Source organism: Haliotis rubra, unplaced genomic scaffold (assembly GCF_003918875.1).
Source record: "Haliotis rubra isolate DU_JTF1 unplaced genomic scaffold, ASM391887v1 Scf23, whole genome shotgun sequence".
Classification (NCBI taxonomy): Eukaryota; Metazoa; Mollusca; class Gastropoda; order Lepetellida; family Haliotidae; genus Haliotis; species Haliotis rubra.
This window is the reverse complement of record NW_025766336.1, coordinates 207549-219820: the sequence shown is the minus strand read 5'-3', so window position 1 is coordinate 219820 and position 12272 is coordinate 207549. Positions and strand designations below refer to the sequence as shown.

The window sequence follows — 12272 nt, the reverse complement described above, 5'->3', positions numbered from 1 at the left end:
CAAGAAGGTGCTTCAGTATCTCCAGGCAAGAGTCATCATCACTATATGCAGCTGTGTCCAAGAAGGTGCTTCAGTATCTCCAGGCATGAGTCATCATCACTATATGCTGCTGTGCCCAAGAAGGTGCTTCAGTATCTCCAGGCAAGAGTCATCATCACTAGATGCAGCTGTGCCCAAGAATCAGTCATCTCCAGGCAAGAGTCATCATCACTATATGCAGCTGTGTCCAAGAAGGTGCTTCAGTATCTCCAGGCATGAGTCATCATCACTATATGCTGCTGTGCCCAAGAAGGTGCTTCAGTATCTCCAGGCAAGAGTCATCATCACTAGATGCAGCTGTGCCCAAGAAGGTGCTTCAGTATCTCCAGGCAAGAGTCATCATCACTATATGCAGCTGTGTCCAAGAAGGTGCTTCAGTATCTCCAGGCATGAGTCATCATCACTATATGCTGCTGTGTCCAAGAAGGTGCTTCAGTATCTCCAGGCATGAGTCATCATCACTAGATGCAGCTGTGCCCAAGAAGGTGCTTCAGTATCTCCAGGCAAGAGTCATCATCCTATATGCAGCTGTGCCCAAGAAGGTGTGCTTGCAGTATCTCCAGGCATGAGTCATCATCACTATATGCTGCTGTGCCCAAGAAGGTGCTTCAGTATCTCCAGGCATGAGTCATCATCACTATATGCAGCTGTGTGTCCAAGAAGGTGCTTCAGTCATCTCCAGGCATGTATCTCCAGGCATGAGTCATCATCACTATATGCAGCTGTGCCCAAGAAGGTGCTTCAGTATCTCCAGGCATGAGTCATCATCACTATATGCAGCTGTGTCCAAGAAGGTGCTTCAGTATCTCCAGGCATGAGTCATCATCACTATATGCAGCTGTGCCCAAGAAGGTGCTTCAGAAGGTGCTTCAGTATCTCCAGGCATGAGTCATCATCACTATATGCAGCTGTGTCCAAGAAGGTGCTTCAGTATCTCCAGGCATGAGTCATCATCACTATATGCAGCTGTGTCCAAGAAAGTGCTTCAGTATCTCCAGGCATGAGTCATCATCACTATATGCAGCTGTGCCCAAGAAAGTGCTTCAGTATCTCCAGGCATGAGTCATCATCACTATATGCTGCTGTGTCCAAGAAGGTGCTTCAGTATCTCCAGGCATGAGTCATCATCACTATATGCTGCTGTGTCCAAGAAGGTGCTTCAGTATCTCCAGGCATGAGTCATCATCACTATATGCAGATGTGTCCAAGAAGGTGCTTCAGTATCTCCAGGCATGAGTCATCATAACTAGTTGCAGATGTGTTCAAGAAGGTGCTTCAGTATCTCCAGGCATGAGTCATCATCACTATATGCAGCTGTGTCCAAGAAAGTGCTTCAGTATCTCCAGGCATGAGTCATCATCACTATATGCAGATGTGTCCAAGAAGGTGCTTCAGTATCTCCAGGCATGAGTCATCATCACTATATGCAGATGTGTCCAAGAAGGTGCTTCAGTATCTCCAGGCATGAGTCATCATAACTAGTTGCAGATGTGTCCAAGAAGGTGCTTCAGTATCTCCAGGCATGAGTCATCATAACTAGTTGCAGATGTGTCCAAGAAGGTGCTTCAGTATCTCCAGGCATGAGTCATCATAACTAGTTGCAGATGTGTCCAAGAAGGTGCTTCAGTATCTCCAGGCATGAGTCATCATCACTATATGCAGCTGTGTCCAAGAAAGTGCTTCAGTATCTCCAGGCATGAGTCATCATCACTATATGCAGCTGTGTCCAAGAAAGTGCTTCAGTATCTCCAGGCATGAGTCATCATCACTATATGCAGCTGTGTCCAAGAAGGTGCTTCAGTATCTCCAGGCATGCGTCATCATCACTAGATGCAGCTGTGCCCAAGAAGGTGCTTCAGTATCTCCAGGCATGAGTCATCATAACTAGATGCAGCTATGCCCAAGAAGGTGCTTCAGTATCTCCAGGAATGAGTCATCATCACTAGATGCAGCTGTGCCCAAGAAGGTGCTTCAGTATCTCCAGGCATGCGTCATCATCACTAGATGCAGCTGTGCCCAAGAAGGTGCTTCAGTATCTCCAGGCAAGAGTCATCATCACTAGATGCAGCTGTGCCCAAGAAGGTGCTTCAGTATCTCCAGGCATGCGTCATCATCACTATATGCTGCTGTGTCCAAGAAAGTGCTTCAGTATCTCCAGGCATGAGTCATCATCACTAGTTGCAGCTGTGTCCATTAAGGTGAGGATGAAGGTGTTTATGAAGATGCACTCCCAAAGGCTAATATGATGTTGAGTAGAAGTTAGACCTCAGAGAAGATGATGAGGAGCTTAAAGGGGTGGAATCTCTTCAGGTGCTGAAGCGCTCTGCAGTAATGCAACTGCAGTCAAAGACTGGTTAAAACAACTCACCCATTTAGTAATCACAGTGGTTGTAATCATAGAGGTAGAGTATATACAGTACAAGTGGTCGCATACTCTTTCTGATTCCTTCAACATAAAGTTCACATTATTGGATAGGGACTTCCAACATCTCACAGTCAGGGAATAACACCACCATCAACAGTGTGGGCACGCATGTCCTTGTTATGATGGCATACCACACAAAATGTCACATATATATGCATGTACAGTGGAAACCGCCTAACTAATGACCGCTTAACTAAACAGACCGGATAAGTAAACACTATTCAAATTTCTTCATTAATTATCACTATTAGAGTCTGGTTAACTAAACTCGGTTAAGTAAACAATACCGCTTAACTAAACGTCTTCTCACGGTCCCTGGAAGTAAATTACTTAACAAAAAGGACCGGATAACTAAATTAGCGATCACCACATGATCCGACATGAGGGGCACGTGTCAGTCTCCAGCTAAACAAACATCCTACTTAAAGGAGAATACGAGTGAATTGCAATAATTTGCTGGGTGAAAGATAAACCCACGTGACCTTTTCCGCTCGTGACGCCAAATGTGCCTGGAGTCCGCCATACTGCCAAAGACCAAGCGCTACAGTAGTACAAATCGTGTTGTTTCTGTCGTTCTTTTAAATGGTACGATGGTGTATTGCATTGCCTGGAGATGCACGGCATCATCGAACATGGGAAAGAACCACAATTTCTTCCGTTTTCCAAGTGAAATGACAGATTTCGGCAGGAGAAATGCGCCGATAATTCCGAGTCGGACGCATATGAAAGAGACATGCACGCATGGGGTATGGAAATCCCCAAGCTAGGCTGAAGAAGGAAAAAGTATCCACGAGATTCATTTATACTCCATCATTCCCTGTAACAACTTACTGTCAGTGGTTTTTTTAACATAAATTAAATCAAGTCCGGTTGCCAGTCGAATTGCCCCCGCTACAAAATGACCCAGCAAATTTGGTCAAATTGCCCCAGTGGGGTAGTCAAAATGCCCCAATTTATTTAAAATCAATAAATATAGGCCATAAATGCATAGTTTTGTCAACTTTGATATTATGTTCTTCATATAAAAGTATATACATAGTTATGAGTTTACTAATGAAACATTTATCAGAAATATTACTTCCTAATAACTTTTATATGAAGAACATAATATCATAATAAGTTGACAAAAACTATGCATTTACGGCATATATTCAATCATTATAAATAAATTTGAACAAATTAGAATGAATGACAAAATTTGCTGGGGCATTTTGTAGCTGGGGCAGTTCGACTGGTACACATGAGATATATATTATCAAAATCAGTAAGTGATTTCACATGAGCTTGAAAATGTTTCGCTATAACGTTCTTTTCGGTTTGGAGCCTTAAATGATGCAGTCAACTCGAAACATTGCCGAATACAACGGCAAATCATGAAGTACTTGTTGCTTTCATCTTTTTCCATTTTGTCCAATTACGCACGTCAGCATCAGACTCGCTATTTTTGTCAGTAGTGTGTGCCGTGAAAGTTGTTCTGTATTCTCATTGGCTGACAAGATGTCATTCTAAGGCTATGACCGAGTACCATAACTATTTCCATAACAATAGGGAAACATACGTTGTCCTGACTAGTATTTTATAATTCACCAGTTTTCAGGGAATAACTTATCTTCAATACGCGAAATATTATCTCTGCTCGACCAGGCTGGGATCTTGTATCGAGACTTGATACGTTATTAATGAGAACTAGGATCCTAATTTTTTTTCAACAAAATAATTCCAGTGTAATTTTTGAAGCAGATAATTTTTATTTTCCCTCGTCTGAAGCATAATGATATTGTTTTTAAATCCCAGACACCCTACAGACACCCAGTTGACACAAAATGAACTGTAATAACATTTTTTTTTAAATAATTCTTAGTGACGGTCATATATTTATAGGGGTGAGTTTGCTGCCTAGAACTGTATGACATTTTGCTGACAAATAGTAATCTTGTTAAATGATATGGTCTATTTATAAATTTATTTTGACTTCAAGCGGTGCCTCCGTTTCGCTTGATTCTTCTTCTTCATCTTCGGTGGAAGATTGTCTTGCAAGATGTAAAATCGGATCGTATTGATACGGTCTAACATCCATTTCAGAAATGACACCAGGAACAGCTTTTACTGTTTCAGAATCCACAGACACTGTTCAGTTGTGAGGTAAAATCAAAGAGAAAGCCATCAGCAACAGGCACTTATGACGTCATGTCACGTGATACCCCCGCTGCTCATTAACTGTCGGGCGTTTCCGTAATAGGCGGAAATACGAGTACGTCTGTGTGTTTTTATTGCTATTTTACAAACTTTTTGTTCAATTTTAATCACAGAATGTGACTTTTAGAATATCCATTACAATATATCAAAAGTTTTGTTTTCGTTCGTATTCTCCTTTAAAGCTCGCTGGCGTCATGCAGTTGACAATACACTGACAACTGGAGGCCATATTACTTACAAATGTTGTCTGTTATTCTGCTGTATACATATACATGCATATGGTTGTCATTTGCAGGTTTTGATAAGTTTGGATACGTAAAATACCTGATAAGTGAACAATTTTGGCGAGTCCCTTGAAGTTTTACTTATCAGGTTTCCACTGTATTATCAACAATAAAAATAAACACATTAAATAACACAAGTTGAGATGTGACAAACACATGATGATTGACTCAGATCACCACACTTGACTATCACTCAGTCAAAAGCACACTAGTATAACGTGAACAGTCTAACTAAAAACACAAGGTAGAAGCATTATTGTATACAGTCACCTTCCACTGAAATGTTAGTCACAAATGCAATCAAAATGTGCCAATATTGACTTGGGAGCTAAAAGATATAAGTTGGACGAAGAATGTTCCTTGGTGGAGAGGCACATTTTGTATTTTGTTTTTTAGATATTTATCAAGATAGAAGAAATTTCAGCATATTGTATCAGGATAAGGAAGAATATATATTACTCATGTTGTATTCTGAAAGCCAAAATGTGTCAGTGAATGGTGTATACAAATGTTCTTCCCAACACACTTGTGAGGAGGCATACAGAGGGTGACATGACAGCTCAAGACTATGTAGAGAAAGGCCCTGCACCTAGATTGTTTGTTTTTCCTTGGATCTTCAGTTGAGAAGATGTGAACAGTTCCGTGATCACTGGAGACACACAGGAGGGAAGAGTCAGCATTGAAGTTGATGCTGCAACAAACAAAGATGTTACAACATATCTACCTACACTTGTGAATAATAGTAACCTAGCTTTAGTAGGTAAGCTACAATTACAGTGATGTAGTAGGGCAGCTATCATGACAGTGATGTTGTAGGTCCATTACATTACAGTGATGAAGAAAGCTGCTTAAACTGCACTGGTGTAGCAGGCTGGTTACATTACAGTGATGAAGAAGGCTCCTTACATTACACTGATGAAGGAAGCTGCTTAAACTGCACTGGTGTAGCAGGCTGGTTACATTACAGTGATGAAGAAGGCTCCTTACATTACACTGATGAAGAAAGCTGCTTAAACTGCACTGGTGTAGCAGGCTGGTTACATTACAGTGATGAAGAAGGCTCCTTACATTACACTGATGAAGAAAGCTGCATAAACTGCACTGGTGTAGCAGGCTGGTTACATTACAGTGATGAAGAAGGCTCCTTACATTACACTGATGTAGTAGGCTGGTTACATTACACTGATGTAGTAGGTTTGTTACATTACACTGATGTAGTAGGCTGGTTACATTACACTGATGTAGTAGGTTTGTTACATTACACTGATGTAGTAGGTTGGTTACATTACACTGATGTAGTAGGCTGGTTACATTACACTGATGTAGTAGGCTAGTTACATTACACTGATGTAGTAGGCTGCTTACATTACACTGATGTAGTAGGTTTGTTATATTACACTGATGTAGTAGGCTGGTTACATTACACTGATGTAGTAGGCTGGTTACATTACACTGATGTAGTAGGCTCCTTACATTACACTGATGAAGAAAGCTGCATAAACTGCACTGGTGTAGCAGGCTGGTTACATTACAGTGATGAAGAAGGCTCCTTACATTACACTGATGTAGTAGGCTGGTTACATTACACTGATGTAGTAGGCTGGTTACATTACACTGATGTAGTAGGTTTGTTACATTACACTGATGTAGTAGGTTGGTTACATTACACTGATGTAGTAGTTACATTACACTGATGTAGGTTGGTTACATTACACTGATGTAGTAGGCTGGTTACATTACACTGATGTAGTAGGCTGGTTACATTACACTGATGTAGTAGGCTGGTTACATTACATTACATTACACTGATGTAGTAGGTTAGGGTTACATTACACTGATGTAGTAGGTAGTAGGCTGGTTACATTACACTGATGTAGTAGGCTGGTTACATTACACTGATGTAGTAGGCTGGTTACATTACACTGATGTAGTAGGTTTGTTACATTACACTGATGTAGTAGGCTGGTTACATTACACTGATGTAGTAGGCTGGTTACATTACACTGATGTAGTAGGCTGGTTACATTACACTGATGTAGTAGGCTGGTTACATTACACTGATGTAGTAGGCTGGTTACATTACACTGATGTAGTAGGCTGGTTACATTACACTGATGTAGTAGGTTTGTTACATTACACTGATGTAGTAGGCTTGTTACATTACACTGATGTAGTAGGCTGGTTACATTACACTGATGTAGTAGGTTACATTACACTGATGTAGTAGGTTTATTACACTGATGTAGTAGGTTTGTTACATTACACTGATGTAGTAGGCTGGTTACATTACACTGATGTAGTAGGTTACATTACACTGATGTAGTAGGCTGGTTACATTACACTGATGTAGTAGGCTTGTTACATTACACTGATGTAGGCTGGTTACATTACACTGATGTAGTAGGCTGGTTACATTACACTGATGTAGTAGGTTTGTTACATTACACTGATGTAGTAGGCTGGTTACATTACACTGATGTAGTAGGTTTGTTACATTACACTGATGTAGTAGGCTGGTTACATTACACTGATGTAGTAGGTTTGTTACATTACACTGATGTAGTAGGATGTAGTAGGCTGGTTACATTACACTGATGTAGTAGGCTGGTTACATTACACTGATGTAGTAGGCTGGTTACATTACACTGATGTAGTAGGCTGGTTACATTACACTGATGTAGTAGGCTGGTTACATTACACTGATGTAGTAGGCTTGTTACATTACACTGATGTAGTAGGCTGATGTTACATTACACTGATGTAGTAGGCTGGTTACATTACACTGATGTAGTAGGTTACATTTGATGTTACATTACACTGATGTAGTAGGCTGGTTACATTACACTGATGTAGTAGGTTTGTTACATTACACTGATGTAGTAGGTTGGTTACATTACACTGATGTGTAGTAGGTTAGGTTTGTTACATTACACTGATGTAGTAGGCTTGTTACATTACACTGATGTAGTAGGCTGGTTACATTACACTGTAGTAAGGTTTGTTACATTACACTGATGTAGTAGGATGTAGTTGGTTACATTACACTGATGTAGTAGGCTGGTTACATTACACTGATGTAGTAGGTTTGTTACATTACACTGATGTAGTAGGTTTGTTACATTACACTGATGTAGTAGGTTTAGGGTTACATTACACTGATGTAGTAGGCATTACACACTGATGTAGTAGGCTGGTTACATTACACTGATGTAGTAGGTTTGTTACATTACACTGATGTAGTAGGCTGATGTAGTTACATTACACTGATGTAGTAGGTTTGTTACATTACACTGATGTAGTAGGCTGGTTACATTACACTGATGTAGTAGGTTTGTTACATTACACTGATGTAGTAGGTTTGTTACATTACACTGATGTAGTAGGCTGGTTACATTACACTGATGTAGTAGGTTTGTTACATTACACTGATGTAGTAGGCTGGTTACATTACACTGATGTAGTAGGCTGGTTACATTACACTGATGTAGTAGGTTGGTTACATTACACTGATGTAGTAGGTTTGTTACATTACACTGATGTAGTAGGTTTGTTACATTACACTGATGTAGTAGGTTTGTTACATTACACTGATGTAGTAGGTTTGGTTACATTACACTGATGTAGTAGGTTTGTTACATTACACTGATGTAGTAGGCTGGTTACATTACACTGATGTAGTAGGCTGGTTACATTACACTGATGTAGTAGGCTGGTTACATTACACTGATGTAGTAGGTTGGTTACATTACACTGATGTAGTAGGCTGGTTACATTACACTGATGTAGTAGGCTGGTTACATTACACTGATGTAGTAGGTTTGTTACATTACACTGATGTAGTAGGCTGGTTACATTACACTGATGTAGTAGGTTGGTTACATTACACTGATGTAGTAGGCTGGTTACATTACACTGATGTAGTAGGCTGGTTACATTACACTGATGTAGTAGGCTGGTTACATTACACTGATGTAGTAGGTTTGTTACATTACACTGATGTAGTAAGGTTTGGTTACATTACACTGATGTAGTAGGTTTGTTACATTACACTGATGTAGTAGGCTGGTTACATTACACTGATGTAGTTACATTACACTGATGTAGTAGGCTTGTTACATTACACTGATGTAGTAGGTTTGTTACATTACACTGATGTAGTAGGTTTGTTACATTACACTGATGTAGTAGGTTTGTTACATTACACTGATGTAGTAGGTTTGTTACATTACACTGATGTAGTAGGTTGGTTACATTACACTGATGTAGTAGGCTGGTTACATTACACTGATGTAGTAGGCTGGTTACATTACACTGATGTAGTAGGCTGGTTACATTACACTGATGTAGTAGGCTGGTTACATTACACTGATGTAGTAGGCTGGTTACATTACACTGATGTAGTAGGTTGGTTACATTACACTGATGTAGTAGGCTGGGTTACATTACACTGATGTAGTAGGCTGGTTACATTACACTGATGTAGTAGGTTTGTTACTGATGTAGTATTACACTGATGTAGTAGGCTGGTTACATTACACTGATGTAGTAGGCTGGTTACATTACACTGATGTAGTAGGCTGGTTACATTACACTGATGTAGTAGGTTTGTTACATTACACTGATGTAGTAGGCTGGTTACATTACACTGATGTAGTAGGTTTGTTACATTACACTGATGTAGTAGGCTGGTTACATTACACTGATGTAGTAGGCTGGTTACATTACACTGATGTAGTAGGCTGGTTACATTACACTGATGTAGTAGGTTTGTTACATTACACTGATGTAGTAGGCTGGTTACATTACGCTGATGTAGTAGGCTGGTTACATTACACTGATGTAGTAGGCTAGTTAATTACACTGATGTAGTAGGCTGGTTACATTACACTGATGTAGTAGGCTGGTTACATTACACTGATGTAGTAGATTTGTTACATTACACTGATGTAGTAGGCAAGATACAATTACAGTCAGCCATAAAACACTTACCAGTAGATATTAGCGCTATTTGTTCCACGTCGCAGCTCATGCAGTCTAGCTCCAGTACTTGTGTCGAACACTCGTATTAAAGTTCCCTAAAAATGAGATGCATGATCTAAGTTATAAATTATAATAGTTTGTGATATTACTGATGATATCTGTCAGCCTGTCAGTTCTGTACACAAGTTCCAACACAACACAGACAGGAGCCTACCTTCTCAGAGGCTGTGGCAAGTCGGGTACCCTGAGTATTCATGGACATACAGCCAAGGTTAGCCTCATGGGCAGCTATATCCACTGGAGACTTCTCAGTCTCTGCAAGATCAATTATTTGCACATGGCCAACTTTTCTCCCGGGAAAGGACAGTAGAGAGTTATTGCTGTTGGGGCACATCACACACAGACCTGGAATGAAGAAACAGACAGATCAGATTGCTGCCAATACAAGAACACAACGGAATCATTCTAAGACAGTCACTAACTAACTGAACTCCATCTTAAAAGAGCAAAGGTATGGTTAGAGCTGCTGTAAGATATGTTGACTCACCTTTAGGGTTATGTCCTGTCTCAAAAACATGAAGCTGCTGGGGATTCTGGGTGAATGTGTACACTTTGATCATTGTGTCCAGCACTGCCACAATCCTGTAACCATGGTAACATGGAACATATCAATCATAAGTTGACAACACCATTGACCATCAGCATCAAAACATACATACAGATTATCATATGAACATCTGCCACACTGACTCAAGATATGTTGAGCTGCAGCGCTCAATGAAGGTTTCATAACAAGTTCAAGTTCGGCCATATCCTACAACTAGTATTGGGTGGTCTTCACTCCTGCATGATAAGACATGAGTGGCTTTAAACTGCATTACTGTAATGTAACAACAAAGTATGACTGACCTATCTCTGCGTAACTTGACACCTCGGACATCAGTGGAGAACTCCAGCTCAATGACATGTTTCTTCTTCAAGTCATCCCACACCATCACTGGACAAACAACATGGACTGGTCAAGCACAACTTCAGCAATATGTACAGTTTCCACATTCTAGTTGTGAGGACACACTACAGTGGACTAAATTGGAAAGTGAGCACTCTGTCACTCACTCTATATCATGTATATTATGTACAGCCACCTTTAAATCTTGGTTAAATACATCAATACTGAAATATTGATTGCATCAGCATCCAGCACTGCATATTGGACTCTTTTCTAAATACTACAATTGCTTTCTGATGAGATGATTCCCACCTGGAACTTTTACTCTGACAAAAGTTGTCAACAAACATCTGTTTACATCTGTAATGTTTACAGAGCAAGTCAATTAGCCATGTTAATTAGGAAAACAAGAGAACTGGTGGTTATAGCCTAATCCGTCGAATTTTGAACAGCCAACAGTGCCGATCCGTTGAATCATGCTTGAGTGGTTCTGTGCTAATCGGTCGAATTTCAGACTGTGTTAACACACTGGGAGAGTCTAAGTTCATTAATTAAAGGGTCGGCTTGTATTAGATTAGACTAGACTATACATGTTTTTTTCAATGAACAAGAACAGATTCCGGTGAAGACTTTCTGATTGCTGACATTGAACTGAATATCATATGTTAGGCAATTACTATTTAGTTATGACTTTGAATAGACGTATCTTGTACAGAAAATAGGTAAGCTCCGTAGAGCACTTTCAAAGTTCAGATGTAGTGCTCATAATTTCTGTATACAAAATTTACGGCGGGCTAAAAACCCTGACCCTGATGCATCGGTCTGCCCGTTCTGTAGAAACACAGAATAAGACGAATTTCATGTCCTCCTTGTATGTCCTAGGTATGAGGAGAGCAGACAAAAGTATCTACCAGAATATTATGTACAAAGCACCAATTTTTCTTGTTAAGTTTGTAGGACCACTAGCCAACCAAAATGAAAAACTTACCTTGTGTTAAGCAATTTTTATAACAAAGATATTTGAGATTAGAGAGACCAAAGTTTAATCCTGACCGTGTGACTTTGTATACCTTACATTATTATACTCCCAGGTTTATGCACCAAGTCTAAATTACTACACGAGAAGTTTGAACATCACGAACTATATATTTCTCCTTATGAATGCATTTTATTTAATGCATCAATTTCAATTTTTGTACAAAAGTAAAAAAATATAGAGTCCAAACATATATTTAATGCATCAATTTCTCATTGTATCATATGAGTAGGCAAAGATATATACTCTACAAAGGTACAAAAATATAGAGTCAAACCATCCAACACCCCTTGCGTCTTTTCTTTGGTAGGATCCAATATTTTATAACTAATTCATAGCTAAGATCACAGTGCCGATCCGTCG

The 12272-nt window shown here is 39.7% G+C and overlaps 1 protein-coding gene across 1 annotated transcript in view; it reads right to left on the bottom strand.

The window, feature by feature from the left end:
• Positions 1–12272, bottom strand: part of LOC124277944 (WD repeat domain phosphoinositide-interacting protein 3-like) — a 44835-nt gene that overhangs the window by 19926 nt on the left and 12637 nt on the right. The window contains exons 4-8 of the mRNA XM_046713661.1: positions 10834–10921; positions 10472–10566; positions 10139–10329; positions 9934–10019; positions 5534–5635 (exon numbers count right to left, since the gene is read on the bottom strand). Of these exons, the coding sequence (XP_046569617.1) occupies positions 5534–5635; positions 9934–10019; positions 10139–10329; positions 10472–10566; positions 10834–10921 (562 nt within the window). The remainder of the gene's footprint in view (positions 1–5533; positions 5636–9933; positions 10020–10138; positions 10330–10471; positions 10567–10833; positions 10922–12272) is intronic.